Below are 24,768 nucleotides of genomic sequence, written 5' to 3'. Positions count from 1 at the left end.
AGCTCGAAAGGATGAAATTGAAAGATTGAAAGTTCGAAGGGGTGAAACTTAAAGATATTAAACTCTCATTCTTCTTCTTCAATGGAAGTTTCTCCCCCATTAATTTGTTCTTCGAACTAACATCAACTTTTGGAAAAAATCCAAGCTTTAAAAAAAATAAGGGGTTATCTTCTCTCATCAATTTAATCAAAAACCTTGTGAGGCGATCTTGGTCCTCAATTTGGAACTTTCCTCGATGTTCCTCCTGATTGTCATATTGAGTTCCAAAAACGGAAGTTCCATATTGAGCCCATAGGTTTACTCTGGCCATGGATGATTGGGCAAAAATCTTCCTCACAAATTTCTCCTAGTTGCACACCACGCGACTCCACCTGTGCTATTCTTCTACTACTTCATATGCATAGCATCCCACCTTTGTTTTCATAGTTGAATTTCTCACACAGACACATATCTACAACGCAATTAATTTCGACATTTACTATAAACCACAAAAACATACTGAGAATTAGAAAAAAAAACATACTGAGAATTAGAAAGAAAGAGAGATAATTGCCTGCATAGTGGAGCATTCGAAACATTGGAAAGGGTTTCTTTGAAAAATATTAATGGGGAGAAACTCCCATAGAAGAAGACCCACTCCCATGGAAGAAGAAGACCCACAACTCTATTTCAATTAATTTAGAATTTGGGCAAGTTTTAAATGAAGTTCAATTGAGTCCTTAAACTTTCAGTTTTATCCCACATGATATCTTCATATTAAAAGACAAAAAAATTCATGTATTTAGTCATGTGCATTGCACATGTGCCGGAATCTTTCAAGATTCGCCGGAATATTCTTCCTAGGTGGTTATGTACGTCAAAATAACGAGTTTGGGTGTGTCCGTGCAACTTTTTTTAGTTAAGGTAGCAAAGCGCAAAAACATGCAAAGTACAGGTGGCAAAATGCTATTAACCCTTTATGTCCCTAAACTTTACCACTAAAACGATTTATGTCCTCAAACATTTCAATCCACGAAAGATGTCCTTAAACTTGCCACTTTTGATCACTTTATGTTCTGCCGTGAATGTCGGCAGCTAACTTCGACAGAAATAGCACGTGTGGCTCACATGACGTCTATGTGGCCGTTAAATGTCGAGTTGTACAACACCTAGTGCCTACTTGGTCGACGAAACGTGATGTGGAGCGACACGTCATTCTCCTCCCCTATTTCTATTCTAAAATCCCTAATTCTCCATATCCCCAATGAACCCGTAAATCCAATCCCTAAAACCCCATTTTGAATCCTTCAATTGAGGTGAAATTCGAAAATAGCAGAATCGTCTGTGAATCCATGGCCATTTTTTGTGGTGTTTTACCAGCAAAATAGCCCAATAAACAAATGACGAATGTTTCCTCGATTTCACTTTCATCTTCGGGCTGAAATATCATGTCTTCTTCCACTTCGTTGGGGAAGTCGGGGAGCTGGAATCCGTTCTTGGGCACTCTATTCTTGGCGAAAAAAGAATTATATGCAGCTTTGACAGGTGCTGCATGTTTTTTTGTTCCGGGATTGGTTCAGACATTTTGTCAAACACCTTCTGGGCAGGTTCTGAAACTGCTGAGTTGGGTAGAACTTGTGCCATCTTCACCATCCTTATGCTCGCTTCATCGAGACGACAAGCGGCACAAACATCAGCAGGCGAAGAATCACACGACCCCAACGTTCTAGAGACGGAGTTAGGAGAATAATTAAAGTTTCATCTAAAATCTTTTGGGAGAGTGAATTAGAGGAAATTAGTATATTCTTGTGCCACGTCAACATTTAATATTCAATATATTATTCCACGTCACATTTAACGGCCACATAGACGTCACGTGAGGCACGCGTGCTATTTCCGTCGAAGTTAGCTGCCGACATTAACGACAGAACATAAAGTGATCGAAAGTGGCAAGTTTGAGGATATATTTCGTGGATTGAAATGTTTGAGGACATAAATCGTTTTAGTGGTAAGTTTAGGGACATAAACTGTAATTTTCCCTTATTTTTACAATAATAATGGAGTTTTCGTTCATAAGTGCCGGACAAAGCATCTTTATTAATTCTAGGTTTAGGGGTTATATCTCTTTCATGAATAAGCTCATCCCTTTAATATTTATTATAAGGGTAAATTCCACTTTAACCCCTTGTACTTTGGCTGGATATCACTTTACCCCCTTGTACTCTCAATTACATCGATTTGCCACCTTGTACTTTGGTTCGATAAAGGAAACATTCATGTATCTGCCAATATTACCCCAACCATTCATACTCAATTCTTAATTGTAACCCCAATTTAATCAATTTTGTCCACAAAAATCCAATTTTGACCATAAAAATCCAATTTTGACTTTTTTTTTCAAAAACTTTTTTTTTCCAAAAAATGTTTTTTACCGCTGGATTCCGGCGTTGACCTTTCCGATTTTTTTTTTTCTTCCGGATTTTTTCGCTGGTTTCTGGCTTTGACTGTTCTTAGTGTTTTTTTAAGTAGTTTTTTTTTTTTTACGTCCGCCACTAAACGTTGGCTATAATTGTGCTGTCACTGACAGTAAATTAACGTAATTATACTGTCAATGACAGTTAATTAAGGTAATTGTATTGCGGTTTGTTCTTCCGTTGACAGTAAATTAACGTAATATTATTATTTTTTATTTTTTGTTATTTTTTTATTTTGTTTGATTTGTTGACAAGTCAACGTAATTATATTACTGTCGTTGACAGTAAAATAACTGTAAACACAATAATATTACTGTCAACAACATCAATACTATTATTTTTTTTGGGTTTTTTGTTTTGTTCGAGTTATTCACGGAGTAACGTAATAATATTATTGTGGTTGATGATAATATTACTGTAAACACCATAATATTCCTGCGGTTGACGGTAATATTACTGTTGTTATAGTAATATTGTTGTCAACCACATCAGTATTATTATTTTGTTTGAATTTTTTTGTTTGTTTGAGTTATTCACGGAGTAACGTAATAATATTACAGTCTATTATTGTAATATTATTGTGGTTGACGGTAATATTACTATTGTTATAGCAATATTACTGTCACTCACAGTAATACTAATTCTTTTGGCTTTTTATTATGTTTACATTTGTTGAACGGTCAACATAGTAATATTACTCTATTACACAATAATAATGAATTTTGTTGTGTTAATATTACTGTGCTAGAAATTAATATAACAATATTACTGTGTTAAACTGTAGTTTAGTTAATTTTATTGTGTTTAACAGTAATATAGTTAATATTACTGTCAATCACAGCAATACTGCTGTTTAACAGTGTCATCAAACTTTCACCTCTAGAAGTGACATTAATTGTGACAATAGATTTTTTTTTTTAAATAGCAAATTAAGAAAGAAAAATAATGTAATTCACTGCTCTCGTTATACTACTTAATCAATGAGTTGTAAATCACTAATTGTTGTAATCTATCTATGACAAAATGCACTTCAGCCCTAGAAAATTTCGTTTCTCGCACCATTGAGACAAGTTTTCAAGTAAAGGGGGCAAATCGATGCAATCGAAAATAGAAGGGATAAAGTGATATCGAGTCAAAGTATAAAGGGGAAAAGTGGAATTTACCTAAATAATATAGTAAAATTCAATCTACTCGAATTTGATTTGTATTCGACTCGATTAAAGCTCATTGGGGTGTCATTAAATGTATAATCTTTTTTTAATCTAATTAATCTCTCCAAAAGTAAGTTGTTGAACTTACTTTTTATACTTCTTAAGTAGGGGTATGAACGAGCCGAGCACGAGCTGAGCTCGCCTCTTCTGGCATGCTCGAGCTCGAACTCGAGTCTATTTTGTCAAGCTCAAACTTGTCGAATTCGTTCTTTTTCGGCTCGAGCTTGAGCTCGTGCCATTTTGTCGAGCTCAAGCCCCAACTCATTTTGCTTTTTTTTTTAATTATTATTTTATTATTATTAAAAATTATTTAAAAAATTACAAAATAAACAATAAATTAAAATTATTTATATTTTTTAATATTTTTATTTTATTTTTATTTATTTCTATTATATTTTATATTATTATACATTATTAAAATAAATAAAAATAATAAATAAGGCTCGTGAGCTCGTGAACAACTAAAAACTGGCTCGAGTTCGGTTCGTCAGAAAGCTCTAGTTGGCGTGCTCGAGCTCGAGCTCGAAAAACTCGGAACCAAGACTCCAAATTCGAGCTTTTTTCGAGCCGGTTCATCAAGCTCACGAGTCGGCTCGGCCCGTTTACCACCTTGTTCGTAAGTGATTGCAATTAAGCTGTCTAACTTATAATAATAAAGAATATATAATACAACCTGTTAAGACAAGTTAATTAATGGCCAATTTGGATTAATAAAATATTAGTATTTCATATGGTTGACTCTTTTGTCACTATCATTCTTGAGCAATAACTTGAAAAACCATAGACCCAGATTGAAAATTGTGTAAGAGATCTGAGAGGGAGAGAGCACTCAAAGATGGCTTATGGTGCTGTTGGTTCTCTTGAGCTAACAATTGAGCGCCTTTTGAATTCTTCACATATTTCCATTGTTCAAAATTCATCCCCACAAATCTTAAAACATTTGTACGATGAGATTCTTTCATTGAAAGAAACTCTTGAAGAATTCGATACAAGAAGGAGCACCATTAACATAAAGATGGTCAAAACTTTGGAGACAGAAATCATACATGTTGTACACAAATTTGAAAATGCAATAGAATCCCATGTCTTAGATCAGTTCCATTCACCAGAAGAAAAGACTGATCATCCTCCATCAATGTTATTCTCATTAGATGTGCATGAAATAAAGCAAGATGTCGATTCGTTTATCGAAACGGTGAACAAGATGAAGAGGGCCTACATTCATGAGTTATGCAACCCTTCGCCTGAAGAAGAAGAAGAAGAAGAAGAAGAAGATGGTGTTGTCCCGTCAAGAATCGATTTTGGTGGAAATGAGTCTAACATGGTTGGTTTATCTGATCTATTCGTGAGAATCAAAGATCGGCTTGATTCCGAGCAATCGGAACAAATGATTGCTTCCCTTGTTGGGATGGCGGGCATTGGTAAGACTACTCTTGCCAAGAAACTCTTTCCATATCCATTCACTCTAAGACGCATGCATCTGTTCGTAACCATAGGCCCAAAATATCGACTAGCGGACATCTTGGTCGATATTCTAAGACAAGTAAATAATGCTGACGTTGATGAAATAATGCTCATGAAAGGAGAGAAACTATTGGTCGGGTTGAAAAGGATGGTGCTCAAAAGTTTGAGGTTTTTGAGATACTTCATCGTGCTGGATGATGTATGGGATAGAGAGCTCTGTATTGAGTTGTTGAAGTTATTTCCAGACGACGATAATGGAAGTCGAGTATTGCTGACAACTAGGATATACGAAGTAGCTGAATGTGCTGACCATTTGAATGCTTTCAAAATACCGTTCCTTGATAAGAAAGAAAGTTGGGAGCTTCTTCGTCACAAAGTGTTTGATGCAATCCCTTGCCCTCATGAACTCGAGAAACCCGGAAAGAAGATTGCGGAGAATTGTGAAGGTCTTCCACTTACAATAGTTACGGTTGCCAGCATCCTTTCGAAAGCTGACAAGACTTTAGAGTACTGGAACAAAGTAGCTGACGAGAAACGAAATTCGGTTTACAAGGATGCGTACGATCAAATGTCAAAGGTACTATATCCAAGCTACGACTATTTAGATCAACATTTAAAATCATGCTTTCTCTACTTAGGAGCTTTCCCACAAAGTAATTGGGTAGATGGATTCCAACTGAGCAACTTGTGGAGTGCTGAAGGATTTCTTAACTCAAAACCAATGCATTACTCAAACCCGGCCATGACTTCCACAAATGTCGGATATGATTATTTGGATGAGCTTTTTTCCAAAACTGTTACCATGTTCAACAGAGAAACAAACGGTTATTACCTTCATTCATCCTTTTGGTACTTGTGCAACAAAGAAGCTGCCAAGAACAAGTTTTTCTATGAATTCAATTGCCCTGACGATGCTTTACAAGAAGATGTAAAGTGCCAGCACCGATTGTGCATTCGGTATAACGTTCTACTTGCCATTCAAGATGTGCACGACTCAGTTGCATCTGCTTCAACGGTACGCTCTCTCCTCTGTACCGGTGATTTTCATGAATATCCAGTACCATTGTGTTTGGAACAATTAAGGTTGCTCAGGGTATTTTTAGCTCTTTCTATTAGATTCTACGAGTTCCCGATGGAAGTGTTGGAGCTAGTTCAGCTAAGATACTTTGGCCTCACTTACGATGGAGACCTCCCTCCTTCCATCTCCGAACTCTGGAACCTTCAGTACCTGATTATTTTTCGACATCTCGGCATCATAAAATATGATGGGAATTTATCGTATTTGCCTATTGAGATATGGAATATGAAAGAATTGAAGTGTCTTCATGCTACGGGAAGAGACCTACCACATCCTTGTGAAGGATCCCTCTTACCAAACCTCTTACAACTAACCAGTGTCGGTCCTCAAAGTTGTACCGAAGATGTGCTTGAAAAAATCCCTAATCTCAAGGGTTTAGCAATTAAAATCGATCTGCCTCCTGATGCCACCGAGCCTTTGAGCTGCTTCGATCACATTTCTCGTCTCCATAAACTAGAAGTACTAGAATGTTACATTGTGAACACTGCGTTCAAGGCTGAGGTTGCTACCCCACTCGCTCCGCTTTCAGATTTCCCATCAAGTCTTACGAAGTTAATTTTGATCGGCTTAGGATATCCTTGGGGACAAATGAGCAAGATTTCTTCATTGCCAAATCTTAAACATATGACACTGGAATGCTATGCCTTTCGAGGCCCAAAGTGGCAAGTTCGTCCGCACGAATTCCCAAAGCTTCGATTTCTTTCGATTGAGGACACTGATCTGGAACAGTGGACGTTTGGAAATTATTGCTGCCTCCCAGCAATTGAGGTTCTTCGCATCGCACATTGCTACAAGTTAAAAGAGATCCCTCTGGCATTTGGTACGTCTCTTGAAAACGTTCATATAGTCGACTGCAACCCTCTCGTTGGGGATTGTGCAGACGAGTTAAAACAGTATTGGGACGACGAATACGGTGATGAGAATTCATTGTTTGTTTATGTCAATTATTCATGTGATGATGGGGACGTCTAGTCATGACTAACATGTTGATTCTTCGCAAGGTTAGTCACTCAATTTTTATTTCTACCCAAGAGTGAATTATAAATATTATTATTATATCGATGTTTGATCTATAATTTTACACGATTAACTAATGAAATATTATTGACTGAAACCTAGTTTATGTTTATGTGTTTGTTTATGTTCATACTGCAGTTGAACAGTATCACAATGCACCAACACAGGCAATTTCTTGAAATGATTTATTGAGAATATTCATCTTCGTTTAGAATCTCGTTTGAATTCAATCGCTTAACATATCAAACCAAGTTTACGAACACATATATACATATAATAGATGAAAAATTCATCCACTCGAATTTTATTCGTATTTGTCTCGATTAAAGCTCATCTGAAGCTCCACATTAGCACACCATTTATAAACATTATAAGTATACATACACGAAAAACCTTAGTACACCTTAAAGCCATCCCTGTTATTTGCAGAAGTCGAAATTCTTGCGCTTCTGCTGAATGAACCGATCAGCTTCCATATCAACGTTTCTATCTTCATCCGGTTTCTTCTCATTAACGATAAACTGAACTTTCTGATCAGGGACTCGATGCTGCTTCTGATGATTATTCGTATATGACGTCTTTTTCGTACGATTCGTATTTGGAACATTCCTCCGACGATCCTTATCTTCCGCTGCATACGCGTAGTTACTGCCACCTGGAACTTCATCGAAATTCAAGAATCGAGGAAATTGAGGCGTCGGCATCGTAGGAAGTAACTTCTGCATTCGTACTATGCTCTCGAGATGCTCGTCTACGGGGGAATAGGAGCCGACATTGTAATAGCTGCTGCTGCTGCTGCTGTTGTACTCGTAGCTGCTGCTTCTGCGGTACTCGTAGCTTCTGTGCATCGATTTTCGCCCTCAGTTTAACCCCTGTTTTTTTTTTTTTTTTTTTTTGTGTGTGTGGAAATATGTTGTGAGGTTGTAGAATTTTATAGAGGACGATTTTTGCGAAAAAGATGAATGACTTTTGAGATGGTTCTTTTTGGTCATGCACGAATCTGATACTTACCTGCTCTTTGGTCTGTTAAATATTTAGCATTTTAGAGGAATTATTCATTTGAGATATAGTATCAACTATCAAGCATAGTGGGATGGGAAGTGACATTAATTGTGAGGTCTTATCTGATTAGGAGGCTGTTTGGTTAAGCTTATAAGTTGTTAAAACAGTTTATAAAATATTTAAGAGCTTATAAGTTGTTTAAAACAGTTTATAAGATATTTAAGAGCTTATAAGCTCTTCCAAAGTGTTTGGTAATTTTTTTTTAAATCTTAAAAATTCAAAAAATAAGCAGCAATATTGCAGAGCTAAAAACTAATTATCTTAAAACAACTTATAAGATATAAGAGTTTATCAGCTATTTAAAATAAACTTAGTCAAACAAGCTTTAAGTTCAGCGTATAGTATCTAACAAATTATTAAAGATTGTAATTGTTGCTTAATTCGAAGAAAAAGTCATTGAACATTTTGACAATATAACTCAGTTATGAACTCTTAATCACTACCAAGAAAGGGATCGTCGGCTATTGTACTCGATTGTTACACCTAGTGAAATACTTCTTACCGTAGTCGTTACAAAAGAAATCGACAAATCAAAACATCACAATATTTACGACGATAACAAGACACAAAAACACCAGAAAGCTTATATTAAAAACCACTTAATATCATTTAAACCAAAAGCCATAACAAGTTCAGCAAAGCATAGAGTCGAATACTAAACCGAAAAAGAAAAATAACGAAATCCCAACTGAAACTAGGTGCACAAGGACAAGTTACTATCAAGTCCCGGCACTTATTTATAGCAGATCATATCTATACACAAAAGGATGTCTCTATATATATACTAATTATTCTCTCCAGCAATAAGATCCATCACCACGCGCTTAATACTCCCATTGTTCTTCTTCAGCAGCATCTTGTTCATCACAGTGTCACCAAAACCCTGCATCCAAAAAAAATAAAATGTAAAGAAAATAATTACAGTAACGGCAAAGCAAAAAAAGAAAAATCAACAAAAAAGGACAATTATAATTCGACTCACCATCTCCTGGAGCTCCTCGAGAATAGGGTCCCACTCAGCAACGCCACACAGGTCGTCGACAGCTTGCTCCAGGTCATACTCGTGCATCCTCAGCACCTCAATGTTTAGGTCAACCTCTTTGAAACCCATCTCCTCGAGTTCCCTTAGAAGTTTCTGCTCTACTTCGTTTTCCTCGGCTTGCTGTGCACCTGCAGGCGGTGCTGGTGGTGGTGGATAGAGCATAGGAGAAGGTACGGAAGGGAGACGCGGTGCCACGTCAGACAGATCGATGATGGGATACGAGACTGTTGGCGGTGGAGGAGAAGAAGAGGAAGAGGGTGTAGAAGAAGTTGAAGCTCCATTGCCCACAAACAAGCTGTCATTGATGGGGAATTTCAGGTCCTGCTCGGTGTTGGGTTGGACCAATTCCACAATCTTTTTCGAGTTTTCATTTTCGGGGTTGTTGTCTTCGATGGTCGGTTCTGGATTAACATTGATCATTTCGGGACCTGTTGGGGGTAAGTTGAGGTTTAAGTTCCTAACACTTCCACGTGGTGTCTCGGCAAGAGAAGTATCGACCTGGGTGAAGAACACAAACGAACCAATGTCAGGAAGCCACTACAATTGAAAGACGGACGAACCAAGAACAAACAGTGAAGTAGCAATAAATTCAAGAATATTTATTTCCATAGCCTTATCGGGATTTTTTTTACTCCGCAGCAAATCGCGACATGTAAATTCAAAGAACTATATATCTCGATGATTTTTAATCATATCAATATATCACGTGTATACAACATAAACATTTAAAAATAAAAACTAAATAATAAAAAATCGGTTATGATGACATCACAATGGCCAACCTGGATGAGAACCCAAACACGCTGACCAAACTTCTGTCCAGATGGTGAGGACATTCTCCAGTAAGAGACGTATCGACCTGGAAGCTCTGGGGCAATGAAATCAACAGCAACATCAAGCTCCTGATCCATCATCAAACCAGCTTCAGGAATCTGCCAAAAGAAAGAACCATTCAGACAACACTAATCATCAAACGAATAAAGTAAACAAGGAAAAAAATTACCCGCGTGAAAAAAGAATGATATTATGCATAAAAAACCTAACTTGTCAAATTCATTGGAAGCAGAATCAGACTAGTACACAGTTAGGTACATTAGAAATAATATAAAAATAACGCCAATAAAGACCACTCACCTGTACTTCAACAGAAATCTCATTGCTCAATTTATCACCCCCGATCCAAACAAGTTGTGTTTTCTGGGGCCACACGGTCGTACCATTGTTCCTCATCCGCCATATCTTGGTGAATGGACTTAAAGGTGCCATAACAGTACCATCAAATATATTCACATCGAGAATGAAGCGGCTGTCGAGCTTGACTGCAGTGGGTTTAACCTTAAAACCCTTGTAAACCTGCGGCGAGGTTGGATTCCAGTCGTTCGTCCTCTGACATTGGACGAGACATGAACACGGCTCAGACTTGAGTAAAAAATTTGTTAAACTACAGCTATAGAAACAAAAATAGGTGAATTATATACGTACAGAATCATGCAGACCCTTAAACGGCATATGGTGTCGATAAACAGCAGGGCGATCCATTCTTATATAATCACTGTGATTACCCATTTCTTCAAAGCAAATGCAGCAAAGATCGTAGTTCACCTTCCTGCAACGGGGTTCGGGGTTAACTAGTTAGTATCTACACATACTTAGACAGTTATCCTTAACAAAAATAACAAATTTCACTTGATTCTTACACTCTTGACTTGAATCTAGGACCAGTAATAGGATGGACACCACAACCATCGCAACGAACACCACGGTGGAATACATTACCAATGCCATCATTTTGACTTGAACTCCTTACCGTAGAAGAAGAATGTGCCGGAGGTGGTGGCATATTTCCAAAAGGTGCTCCAGAAAAGGGGCAATCATACACAGGCGGCATGCCACCGAAAAACGGGTCTGTAGTATTAAGAGCTGGAAACGGTGTCCAAGGAGAAGCACCAACAGTTGCGGGTTTTGGTCCAATTTTAGGCTCACTGGGATTACTCATCTCCTTTCCGGCGTTATTCGCAGAAGGTGGCGGCAGTTGACTTGTCAGATGAGACTTCCTCATGCTAATTACCTTCTTGAAATTTTCTTTCTTGCCAACACATTTGACGTTCTGAGTACTCACCGGCGCAAAGTTCGGCAAAGAATCATTGCCAGGCTGGACAACCTTGATAAAACCAGAAGATGAACCCTCCATGCTTTCTCCAGGCACATTCTGAATTTTCACCTCATTGTTTTTCTGGGTCGCCTCATTTGTTGCATCTTTTACTGCACCGTCGGAGTCAACCTTCAAAACTTCCGAGCCATTGGTTTCCGTTGCAGCAGTCTTCACTCCAGGTTGTGACGACTCTGTGAGCTGACCCAAGAAGGACAACCCCACTTTCGAGAATTGGTCAACAAGCTCCGTTATACTAGGCGCAGAGGAAGATGCTTTAGATGCCAGGTCAGCAGAGAGTTTCATGAGCGTGTCACGAAGCGGCTCTGGTACCGTTTTCAGAATTTCTGCGACACCAGTGTTCAAATTTTCGAGTGGTTGTTGCACTCTAGGTGATCTCAAAGGAGTCGAACTAGCACTAGCACTTGAACGAGTGTCATGTTTTCCGGTATTTGCACCTTTCACCTTAACAGTTACTCTCAACGGGTCAAGCCCTTGCTTGACCACGTCCGAAAGATCGTCATCGTCAACAAGGGTCACCACATCATCGTCTTCATCGATGTAAGTAAGCACCAGTTCAGTATCAGGATTAAAGCTGAAGAGGTTAAGGATCTTCTCTCTCAGTCCATCCATTCTGAAACTCAGTTGCTCACCAACTATCTGAGCGTTAAAACGCCTAAGCATATCACCATACTTGACCTGCAGAAATGTTAAAAAAACAATTAAGAAGAAAGCCGCAGATAGATAAAAGGCGAGAATTCAAGAAAGTGAACAGATGCTAATAGCATAAAACAAAGGTTCAGAAGACAAAATCATGGTCTACTGCTTATCATCAAATCATAAATAAAATATGAACCACGTTTTGAAAATTATTAAGTACTCTTTACCCTAACCCCACCCAAAACAAGATCAGTCAACCCACTTTGCAATGAATATTTGTTCATAAAAATTAGCGTAGGTAATCTGACAAATAAGATCAAATTCACAACCAAAATCAACAAACAATTACGATTATCTACAGAATTTCATCACTAGAACATATGAAAAGAAAAATCAGAAACAAAATCACTCATCATATCACAACAATCCCATAAAAAAATCAAGAGTACATAAAAATCGAATCTTCACGAAACAATAGCTAACACAACCCAAACGGCAAAATCAGATAAGATATTACAGCACAAAATCAACGAAATTAAAGATAACAATAATTAAATAAATAAAAAAACAACCTTGATCACGACAGTAGAAGAAGCCTCCATAGCTACAGCAAATCAAAACTCCAAATCGCGTTCCAGGTAAGCCGCAAACAAAATCCCCTTTACACCCCCAAACCCTAAATTATAGTAGAAAAATTTACAGAAAAAACCAAAAAAAAAAAGCGATATGAACGAAGAATCGGAATTTGACACCGAATACGATTAATAAACGGAAATCGGAAATTGATTTCACGGCGGTCCACGCGTATCCGTCAGCCGCGTTCCACTTCTCTCACTGATTCTCTCTCTAGATAACAAAGAAGAAGAATAGATACAGAGATATGTTTATATGAAGGGAAAAACTTTGTATATATGAAGGGTTGGTCTATTTTTCTCCTTTTATTTTATTTTATTTTTTATTTTATTTTATTTATCTTTTACTGTTTCGTTTTCTTTCTTGCTGCTAAAGGAAACCCAAAAGTCTTTGAGTTTATCGAAATCAAATAATCGTGTGCTTGATGGTTCACGTTAAGTAATATGGGGTCTAGCATTGAAGTTTTCCTATTGGTTAAGAAGGATGACGTGGAGCCGTGTTTGTGAAGTTGGATTAGTTAGCTATAATCTCTGAACTGTTGGGCCGCTCTAAGTAATTACTGGGGCTCTAATTGCAATAAAATTTCCATATATTTTTATTCCATTTTATTTTATTTATTAATAAAATGTTTTTTAGATATTTTGAAAAGTAAATATAAGTTAAGAGATTTTGATTTTCATGTCGATTTTAATTTGCAAAACCTAAAAAAAATCAAAAAATTGCATTTGTAATATCAATATTATTATATATTTTATATTAGGGGTAATATGCTAGGAGCCCCTCAAATGAAACTTAATTTGAACTAAATGATAAGTGTAAATTCAATTTTTTTAATTAAATCATTTGAATTAATATATGAGCGACATCCCTAATTTTTTATTTATTTCTATAGTGCCCTTATACCTAAATTATCTAACATATGCATTCACGCTTCTTCAATTTCAGATTTATTTCTCTTTATTTTTCATTTCTCTCCCACGTTCTCTAACTATCCATCTCTCTCTCCCTCACGTTTTCTCACTGTATCTCTTTCTCTTTTTTTTTTTCTCTTTCTCTCTCAACCATCTACCTCTTCCTTGTTTTCTCCAGTATCAACGAAGGACGACGATGACAGGTGGAGTCGTGGTGGAGAGGGCCGCGGCGGTGGTTGTGCGGTGCGGAGGGCTGTGGTTATGTTTGCTTGGTTTGGGTTCAAAATAGCAGATATAGGGTTTCCCATCTTCTCTTCTTGTTTTCTCCAGTAGCGAAGAAGGCCGGCGATGGCGAGTGGACTCGTGGTGGAGAGGGCGGCGGCAGGTGGCGACAACAGTGGTTGTGCGGTGCCGGGGGGCTGTGGTTATGTCGTTGAAACCATATGTTCGACTAATTGAATCTGATTTTCTTATTTTTTAAAAAAGATTTTGCTTGGTTTGGGTTCAAAATAGCAAATCTAGGGTTTCCCAAAGGTAGTAGGTGAGTATAGATGCGGCGGCTGCGACTAGGGTTTGGCGGCGGCCGCACTAGATGCTAGGGTTGGCGACGGCTGGGAGTTGTTGGCGGTAGGGTTCAGTATAGTACACCATAGTATATCGTAGTACATCATCTGACACCATAGTATACCACAGTATACCACTGTATACCACTGTATTTTTAAAATCCAGAGTATACCATAGTATACCATTGTATTTTTAAAATCTGATGTATTATTTAACAAAAACAAAAAGAATTTTTTTTCGTAATTTTCAATAAAATATTAAAAATAAGAAAAACATATAAGCTGTTTAAATAATTAAAAAAATTGAGTGAAAAACGAAAAAACAAAGATGACAATATGTGCAAAAATAAAATAAAATATGTTACATGAAAAAAATAAGATATAAAATGCATAATAAAAATGATAAATGCAGTTCGAATTTTACTTAATGCAAATTTTGAATTTATGAGAAGAGGGGCATTTTTTGAATGAATTTTATAAAGGATGTGAAGTAAAGGTTTAATTGGACTTGTCATTTAGTTCTAATTAGTTTTATCACCAGGGACTTAAATTTTAAGACCCCTTTTATATTATAGATGAAAATAAAATTGAATCCCGCCGATCATTATTTAAATTTTTCGGTTTTTGAATTTTAACTTTTATTACATTTTACGAAATCCCAATTCTTTGACAACAAAAATCGAAGTGGTTGGAATTTCTTTTTTTTTTTTAATAAGGAACGAATTGGATTTTGATTTTTACTTATGGAAGATTAAAATTTTCTTAAATTGTTAAGGTCTCGTTTAGTTGTCAATATAAGATTAAATACTCTAATAAAAACTCAATTACTTTATCGAACTCTAGAACGTCCAATAGAAATGGTTCCTAAAAGGCAAGATAATTTATGATAACAAAATATTTGCGGGTCGAATACGGTAAGTTATTGGAGTTATTAGACATCAAATAAAGTCCGATTATTTAGTTTATACTGGCTAATCTACCCAGCCAAACGAGGCATAATTATGATCGAATAATGTCCGATTTTCACTCTTAGTTGGGCCATTGTAAAGAATTACCAAAAGTAGCAGGCCGGTAGGCCCGGTACAACATTATTGGGCTTACAGATGGGCCCATTTGAGATGACATGTATTTTGTTTGGTTGCTTTAGGCCTTAGGGACTGGACCCATCTATCTAAACAATGTAGGGACTGAACCGCGCTTCTAAGTTTTAATTGGGGATTTATCTGTAATTGCTCCTTGTTGTATATTTTTTAATTAATATTGTAAAAAAAATGTATGTTTTGTATTTGTAAATGGCAGCGACTATTTGCAAGACGAAATTTACTTAGTGCAAGACCAATTTAATTTTTTTTATTAAATTCAGTATAAAAAGACTATAATAACCTTAATAAAATACAAACAAAAAAAAAATATTTTATTAATTTTCTTTTGCAAGACCAATTTAAAAAAAAATTAATAAAACAAAAAGAAAAAATAAATTGAATTGACAAAATCAAAACGAGGAGGGAAGATTGAAGAAAACTAAAAAAATCAATTGCAGCAAAAAACCGTTCGTCGCCCCGTCGCCCGCCGCCCCGTCGCCATCGCCCCGTCGTCGTCGCCGTCGCCGTTGAAGTCCACCGCCGTCGCCCGTCGCCGTTGAACTCCGTTGTTGCCCCAACCCCGCCACAACAATCTCACGAAAAAGAAGTAAAAATTACTTTTTGAATTAATTTTTTTTTTTTGAGAAATAAATGTGATAAATATGATTTTATTGTTAGAATAATGAATTCAAGTCGTTTTAGAACATAGTTGATGATTCTAGGGTTCGATTGTAGCACTATTGTTGAAGGAGTTGCGGTTTTACAAAAATCGACCTGTACTTGTCGTTTTTTTGGAAAATTTTCGACACACTGGCGTCGAAATATCCGCTTAATATCGACACCAGAATGTCGATAATTTCAATATAATTCGACAGTTAATGAGTGTCGAATTATTTTGATATTTTCGACACTGCAGTGTCGATATAAAGCTGATATTTCGACCTGTACATGTCGATTTTTTTGTACGTGAAATGAGGTGCGAAAAACGAGAAAAATGATCACAAAGTACAATATTTCTTACCTCTTTGTGTTCTTCGACCTTAGAATCCTCCATATTTATGTCTTGTGTATCCATAATGTCCTTCTTTTCAAGTTTTAGTAAGATTTGAGGGTTTTATGTGATAAGGGTTTTGGAGAATATGGAAGATTTTTTTGTGGAAAAAAATGTGTAGAATGAGGGTGAAGAAGAAGATGTTGGTGTTTTGTTGGGTGAGTGAGTTCCCTCTCTTTTTTCTTTTTTTTTTTTATTCTTTTTTTTTGTATTTTTTTTTGGTCTTGCAATAGCAATTAACTTAATTTAAATTAATAATATCTAAATTATTATTGGGGTTATATTTGTAATTTTCAGTCTTGATCTTAGTAAATTTATTTATATTTTGGTCTTGCATGAAGTAAGGTCTTGCACTTAGTAATTTTCGTCTTGCAAATATCTGCAGCCTTTGTAAATTCCTCGATTGATTGGCGGAGATAATTAAAGCAAATAGTTAACTATGTACAAGCAAAAAGGAAAGTTTTGATTGAAATAATAAAAATCCTGATTAAATGATTCGAAAAACAAAGGTACCAAAAATGAAGTTTTTATTAATTGGTGTGGCCATAGTTAATTTTAATGAAATAACTGTTGTCACAAAAGAAATTAATAAGCAATTATTGGTGGACACTTTACACTAGGGTATAAATCGGACAGATTTGTTCGTCGATAGCAATTATGGTAAAATAAATGAAAAAAAAAAATCTTGTAAGGGAAAAAATAATCCAAATTACGTTTTAAAAAAAATTGGAAATTGGTGTTAAGAATCTTGTTCCAAACAGAACTTTTTCCAATCGGTATCGATATAATTCGAAAATTCCATTTACAGTCACCTATAATAAAAAAAACACATTATAATATTTAGAAAATAATCAAAATTTTCAAAAATATTTTCATATATGAAAATTGGATCGAAAATCGAAATCTAATATGTATATTCCAAGCAGAAATCTGAAAAATCGAAAATCGGAACTTACAAAATTCAAAATGAAAAATACTATTCCAAAATGAAAATTTTCAGATCGAAATCGGAATATTATTGTTCTTTCCTTTTCCTAAGTTCGACACATTCTCTAATATCATTTAGCTTTACAAAAATGAAAACTGAAATTATTCCTAAACTATATATACAAATTTAAAAAAAGGGTGAAGAAAAAATACCCCTCCTATATATAAAAAGCTCAAAAAACAACAAAAAATAAAATAAAAATTTACATCGAAATATGATTGGCTATTCTTAGCCAAGCCATTGCAAATAAGCTAACAATAGTGGCACACACAAAAGCCACAAGGCTTTTCTCTTTAAGCACAACCTCCACCAAATACATTGCCACGTCACACGTGATCACTCTCCCTTCTCTAACCAACACCCGGCGGCGCTTCCCCGCAAACGCCAAGAGCACCACCACCGTTATCCACGTCACTATGGTCGTTCGTACCGCAAAGACTACCATCACCGCGAGTAGAAACGCAAGTACGAACGGCAGAATCGAGGAATAATACGTCGTTCTGTCGAGCGACGATTTGAGAAAAACGTAGAAAGATATGAAGAAAAAGAAGATGAATGTACTTGTTTTCTTTGTTTCCATTTGATTCATATGAATTAGTTAGAGAGAGAAACAAGAGTTTGAGATTTCTTTTTTATTTATATATTTTTTTTAATTTATTTTCTCTTTGGGATGGTTCTTAATTATATATGGGTTGGAGATTTTGGGAAGAAGGAATTGAAACCATGTGGTTGCACATGGCAAGGTTGGCAATAAAGGGTACCAAACCTTAATAATTTACTTAGTATCTTTTTGGAAAAATAATAGATTGATTAATTAATTGTAACCACATAATTATAGGGTGTGAATTAATAATTTAATTGAAATACATTGCATGTCTTGTAGACTAGTTGTTTCTCCCAATGCTAAATATGACATTATTTTTTTGAAGTAGTTGATGTGTTAAGTTGAGGGAACATTTTCCTAGGAATCATTCTTTAATTTGCCTTTAATTAAGAATTTGTTTACGTGTTAGGGTTTGGTGCAATGATAAAATATACTATGAAATTTCTTGTAAAGAGATACTAAATTATTAGTTAGATAATTTAATATTTCGTTAAATTAATAGGATTTTGTTAGTTCTGGCTGTATTAATTTATAAAGATTTTATTGTATGGCAAGTATAATTTAAATTCCTTAAAATTTAATTGGTCCAAAAGTCAATTTTATGTACACCCAGTCAAGTTTGTATTGAGAAGATGTTTTGTATAGTTCATCTGCACACCAACATGTGTATATCTATTATTGCGTGTATAAATGGTCAGAATCCACTATATGAATTTTTAGTGGCGAAAATAATTTTTTTTAAAGGTATTAAAAATTGAGTATTTATAATAGAAAAAATTATAAAATAACACTTAATAAAAATAGTAGATCAAAAGTCGAGTTAAGGGCATAATCTAAAAAAAATACTATACACATAAAAAGAATTATAAAAAATATTTAAAAATCAAGATCAACCGTTGTTTATTTTTATTTTGTCCGTTGTAACATGTAATAAACTCCTTTGAAACTAATTTATGACTTTATTCAGGATCGGCTCAAGCCCATATGGGGCCCTAGGCAAAATAATATATTTGGGGCCCTTTACATTAATTTTTTAATATAAAATTAGATATTTTGGATATTTTTATTTTAGTTTAAATACATGTATTAAAATTATTAATTAGTATATTATTTTTTATACAAAATTCAGGCTATATATATATATATATATATATATATATATATATATATATATATATATATATATATATATATATATATATATTAATATTTTTTTAAATAAGAAAAATATAAATTTTATTTTATATTTTGGGGCCCTAATTATAGTAAACATTAATTTTTGGGGCCTCAACTACAATACTTATAAGTTGGGGGCCCTAGGCATAGGCCAAAGTTGCCTATAGCCTAGGGCCGGGCCTGACTTTATTCTATATTACATTGGGTGAAATATATCGAATAGATTTTCACTGTTCTTATACATACGAAAACACACACACACATTGAAGTATGTGGATTAATGGGTAAAAAAATGTCCGATATATTATTCACTGAATGCAGCATAGAAATATCGTTCAAAACTCGAAGGAGCGTATCAAATATGTCAATGTAAAAGAAAATCAATTGGTTGTTGTGCGTGCATGTAAAAGAAAATCAATGGGTTCACTGCACTTTGGAAAAAATACTACTCTATTAGAATTCAAAAGCATTGGAGTTTGGACACGTGTTATCCAAGATTATGAGCATATTAATGTACATTGAATTTGAGTGTGTCAAATGCACTTCACTTCAATTCCTTTTACTTTATACCGTAATACTTCAATCATATTAATTAACTAATATACAATAATTAATTATTAAAAAATTACGTACTATTAAATGAAATTCATATAAAATTTTAATTATATAATAAATTTAATATTTTGTGTATTTTTGTTCGTGCATATATTTATTTTATTAATTAATAATATTAATTCACAGGCTCACAGCTTCAACGGGCCTAGCAGATACAAACCTGCTTCGGGAGTTGATGGGCTAAGTCCACAATCTTTTTTGGCCCAATTATTTTTAAATAATATCGAAAAGTAATGCAAATCTATTAAAGCACAAAGTACAAGCCCAACTCCTTACACTTTAATTTTTTTTTTTTAATTAATATATCTATAAACACTCCAACGTCTTCGTAATTCGTCACAAAAAAAAAAAATATAGTTATTAGGCAGTGACGAAATCAGAATTTTTTATACAAGAATATACTCATAAATCCTTTTACAAGGGTCTGCAATATTATAATATTTGAGAAATAATAAGTGTCTAAACAAAATTCACGATGTTTTAAAAAACAGTGGGGGTCGTCGCCCCTTTTGACCTATGTTGCGCTGCTTCCGACACTGATTAAGAATGCGACTGAAATAGTAAGTTACATGGGACATTTAGCTAACATCGGATATTTATTTAATTATAACTTTTAACTCGATTCCATCCATTTTTCACTTCTCACACGCTCCGTTTATATGTATATAAAAACATTTCCCCTTTTTTCATTTAAAATTGATATATTCTCTGAGAATTAATAAATATATATAAATATAATGATAAAGAACATCGTTGGAAAGTTACAGTAAAGTGATATTAGATTTTGAAATTTATATTAAAACTTTTGGTGTTTAGTGTTTACTAAAAAATATTGAATGTGTAATTACCACATGGTGAAAACATGCTTTAATTTGTATGAAGATTAGTGAAACATAAATTACATTATCCGGGAAAAAAAGAAAAAGGGGGAAATACTAAAAGGGCCATTTTGGTAATTGTCCTCGTATCTGGGCACGCTATATTTGAATGGTTCAAACTTCCAATGTGGCGTGCCATCTATTGTTGACTGTTGACTACTCCCAACATAGATACAAATTAATTTTAATTTAATTAATTGTTTGAACTTTGTCACACTAGGTTACCCCCAAACATAATTTCCATGAATATTACTCCATCTGTTCCTTATTAAGTGTCGTTTTTGGCTTTGCACAAGTATTTAGAAGCTCAATAAATGTGTCTTGATTTTATGCAAAATACATTAAAAAGACTAAAATAACCTTGATTATTTAATGATGTGATAAGAGATAGTTAATACTTATAGTTGAATTAATAAGGTTAAAATAGGAAAAAATGCATTTAATGCAGTATTGGAAATGTAAAGTGACAGATAATATGAAACAAAAATATTTTTAAAAAAAGACATTATTATGGAACAGAGGGAGTACTAACTTATTTTAACTTGACTAAAATCATTTCCCAATTATTCCATTGGTCTTGTTTGCTTTGGAGTTTTGTGCCTTTATTATCTATATACTCAAAAGTCACATGTTTAAGTCTTTTAATTTAATTTTAATTATATATACCAAAAAAAGGTCTTTTAATTTAAACCACACCTTTATTCTTCAATTTATTGTGGAAGTATGACTTGTGAACCTTTATGACATTTGTTTGATCCTTATAACTTTAAAAGTAATTAGGAGAATGATTTATTTTCTTTTTTTTCTTTTTTCCAAAGTTATAAAATTTCCTTTACAACAAAAGATGATATGTGAACTGTCACTTTGCAATAATTTGTCACTTTAAAATTTTGTGCCATGTGTCAATTACTCAATTTAACAAGAACTTTTATACAATGTACATTATTCTATTTTTTTTTTATAGATTATAAAACTTGCAGCCACTACTTGAAGTGGTTAAAATCAGCCATTATGTGGTAGCTCGCAAATCGCACGATAAATATAAACTACATCAGACTAATAACGTATGACGAATTCGACTTAGAAAGTAGTGGCAAATGAATTCGAACTTAGCTGAACTTTATCTGTTAATTGACACAAAAAATAGAAAACAACTGTTTGTCCCAAAAATTAGCTAAGACCAAACTTGAAAACGACCACATATAAAATATTTTTTTTAATTACTATTAAAAAAAAGGTAGGTATATATTTAATATATATATTCTTGAGTCTACTAGACAATGTTTTAACTTTTTAATTTAGCTAGTGTGTGTTTGAGTTGACTTCCTTAAAAATGTTAGGCTATACCCACAACCAATTATAATATAAAGTTTATTTATCTAGTCTTTCTTTAACCAAAATAATAAATAAATAAATTAATAAATAAATAAAAAAAAAACAAGAAAAATGAAAATTTTCAACCAATAGAATAAGTGTCATAATAAATTTTCCGTGTTCACACTTACTACATTATACCACATAACCACTCTTCTCTCTCTCTCCTCTCTCTCTCTCTCTTCAATTTTGCTGCTAATTTTTATTTACAGTATTTGGGGGTTTTGAAGAATTGTCGAAATTCCGATGGTAATGGCGGCTGAAGAAGAGAAGCCAATCCAAGAAGTGCTCTCCCTCCCAATCCTCCTCGCCGATCGCGTCGTCAAATCAGCTCAAGACGCCCAGTCATTCAAGCCGGAGAACGCCAAACTCGCCGCCCAGGTCACCGAGCTCTCCCACCACCTCCGCTCCGCCGCCCGCCTCGCCACCTCCTCCACCGCCGTCTACGACCGCCCCATCCGCCGCGTCTCCGTCGACCTCACCAAATCCCTCGACCGCGCCCTCACCATCGCCCGCAAGTGCCGCCGCAAAAAAACCAACGTCCTCCACCACGTCCTCTCCATCACCGCCGCCGCGGACTTCCTCAAAGTCTCCGCCGTACTCGACTCCTCCTTAGCCGACATCAAATGGGTCCTCTCGATATTCAATCAAAACTCCGAGAACGGGCCCATCAATTTATCCCTGCCGCCAATCGCCGCCACCGATCCCATCCTAGCTTGGGTCTGGCCGTACATCGCCGCCCTCCACATGGGCCAACCCGAGGCGGCGAACGAATTAGCAACCCTAACCCACGGCAACAACGAAAGGAACAAAAAAATAATCGTAGAAGAAAACGGGATTCCCCCTCTATTAAAAATGCTAAAAGAAAGTCGAAACCTTGATGCGCAAATCGCCGCCGCCACCACCCTCTGCAATCTGGCCGACGATCGAACCCGCGTTCGGACAATCGCAGAAGCCCTAGGCTTACAAATCGTCTCAAAATTGCTCCCGGAAGCTCACATGAGGGTTCAAGTCACATTAGTGAATCTAGTCGCGAAAATGTCGGAAATGGATTCCGACGTGCGGGAGGATTTCGGGAGAGAGAATATAACGAGGCCGCTAGTCGCGCTTTTAGGCGTGGATGTCGATTTGGACGAGTTTAAAGAATCCGCGAATCCGAAGAAACCCGTTAACAGCATCCATTCGCTCGTCGAAATTAACAAAGAGATGACGAAGAAGAGCATTCATAGTTACGATAGTAGTAATAGTTTGGAGGGGAGCGGTAAGCGTAGGAAAGAAAAGGAGAGAGAATCCGAGTCGCCTGAGGTTAAATCGAGCCTTAAGTTGAGCTGCGCGAACGCGCTTCGAAAACTCGCGAGAGGGAGTTTGTCGAACAGCAAGAAAATCACTGAAACCAAAGCCTTGCTAGTTTTGGCCAAGACTATCGAAACCGAAAGCGGCGATTTGAAAACCAACTGTTTGATGGTGGTTATGGAGCTGGCGGCGGTGGCGGAATCGAACTACGATCTCAAACGGGCCGCTTTCAAGCCAACCTCGACCGCCGCGAAGGTCGTCCTGGACCAGCTTCTACGCGTAATAAACGAGGACTATCAAAATCCGGCCTTTGTGGTCCCCGCCATCAAGACGATCGGGTGTTTGGCTTCGATGTTTGCCGCCAAGGAGAAACGAATAGTGGAGTCTTTGGTTTCGAATCTTGGCCATAAGAATCTTGAAATCGGCGGCGAGGCAGCGAAGGCGTTGGGGAAATTTGTGTGCGAGGATAATTATAATCGGAAGGAGCATACGCAGGCGATTATCGAGTTCAACGGGGTGCCGAAGTTGATGAGTTTATTGAAAGGCAACGATAGGGGTAGTTTGCATTTGCACGAGCTCGTGTTGCTTTGTAATCTCGCGATAAATGCCGGGAATAGTAAAGCGCTCGAGCAGGCGAGGGCGTTGAGTGTAGTCGAGGGCTCGGCGAGATATGTAGTGAGTCAGAATCCCGAGTTGAGAGAATTGTTTGCTAAGGCTATTCATCAGCTTACTATTTATCAGGCTGGTGGAGTAGTACATACTACGCATAGACACGCTTAGAAAGCGCGATTTTATCGGGTTTTTTTCTTTTTTCAAGATTGATGATCGAGTGTTTCGAAAATAATTCTCGATTCGTATTTGTTATTCGATGAATATGGATTTGTGTGTGTGTGTGTGTGTGTATTTTTATGGGATTGAGCAAGTATCTGTTAATTGTTAATTGCATATGCAGAATGATATGAAATTATATACATTAGAACCTCGATAAATTAATAACCTCGATTAAATAATAGTTTTTTCGGTCTGGATTCGGTAAAAATGTATTAAATTATTAACTCGATAATTTAATAATTCGCTAAATTAATAGAATTTTACTATTTCAAATTTATTAATTTATAGAGGTTTAAGAAAATATCTTATCTATCAGGTTATCTGCACAAACTTCTATGAATGGATTTGTGTTTGTGTGTGTGTGTGTGTGTGTTATTATGGGATTGAGCAAGTTATCTGTTAATTGTTAGTTGCATATGAAAAGATGAAGAATGATATATAATTGCTGTGGTTATATAATAGCAAGTATATGAAATTTGTTGTCAATTCTTATCAGAAAAATTTCGGGTTTTCGAAACAAGATCTTTCATTTTGATTGACGATATTTCGATTTTTTAACGTTTCCGTGCGATCTTAGTTCATTTCTTGAGTATAATTCTGAAAAATTCCGAACTTTTTCTGAATCAAAACAGA

At 35.6% G+C, this 24,768-nt stretch overlaps 3 protein-coding genes and 1 long non-coding RNA gene across 4 annotated transcripts; 2 read left to right on the top strand and 2 right to left on the bottom strand.

The window, feature by feature from the left end:
• The first annotated feature begins 4,439 nt into the window (after nt 1–4,439).
• On the top strand, nt 4,440–7,312 carry LOC105950404 (putative late blight resistance protein homolog R1A-10). The gene has a single exon (XM_012973753.2). It carries the CDS (start codon nt 4,500–4,502, stop codon nt 7,176–7,178), a length of 2,679 nt encoding a protein of 892 aa, XP_012829207.2. The 5' UTR covers nt 4,440–4,499; the 3' UTR covers nt 7,179–7,312.
• Nucleotides 7,313–8,853: 1,541 nt separating this feature from the next.
• Nucleotides 8,854–13,180, bottom strand: LOC105950458 (protein JOKA2). Its single transcript, XM_012973817.2, has 7 exons — nt 12,709–13,180; nt 11,025–12,175; nt 10,810–10,933; nt 10,462–10,713; nt 10,110–10,259; nt 9,268–9,825; nt 8,854–9,168 (listed from the first exon to the last, which is right to left on the bottom strand). Exons 1-7 carry the CDS (start codon nt 12,736–12,738, stop codon nt 9,070–9,072), a joined length of 2,364 nt encoding a protein of 787 aa, XP_012829271.2. The 5' UTR covers nt 12,739–13,180; the 3' UTR covers nt 8,854–9,069.
• A 2,382-nt stretch (nt 13,181–15,562) lies between these two features.
• LOC148771310 (uncharacterized) lies at nt 15,563–16,760 on the bottom strand. Its single transcript, XR_016031060.1, has 2 exons — nt 16,347–16,760; nt 15,563–15,918 (listed from the first exon to the last, which is right to left on the bottom strand). It is a non-coding gene; the product is annotated as an uncharacterized LOC148771310 (long non-coding RNA).
• Nucleotides 16,761–22,100: 5,340 nt separating this feature from the next.
• On the top strand, nt 22,101–24,268 carry LOC105950403 (uncharacterized). Its single transcript, XM_012973752.2, has one exon. It carries the CDS (start codon nt 22,258–22,260, stop codon nt 24,082–24,084), a length of 1,827 nt encoding a protein of 608 aa, XP_012829206.2. The 5' UTR covers nt 22,101–22,257; the 3' UTR covers nt 24,085–24,268.
• The last annotated feature ends 500 nt before the right edge of the window (nt 24,269–24,768 follow it).

The sequence above is a fragment of the Erythranthe guttata genome, chromosome 4, assembly GCF_056151865.1.
Source record: "Erythranthe guttata isolate IM_541 chromosome 4, IM_541, whole genome shotgun sequence".
NCBI lineage: Eukaryota > Viridiplantae > Streptophyta > Magnoliopsida > Lamiales > Phrymaceae > Erythranthe > Erythranthe guttata.
Note: the sequence above shows the minus strand (reverse complement) of the source record. Positions and strands in the feature narration are given on the sequence as shown.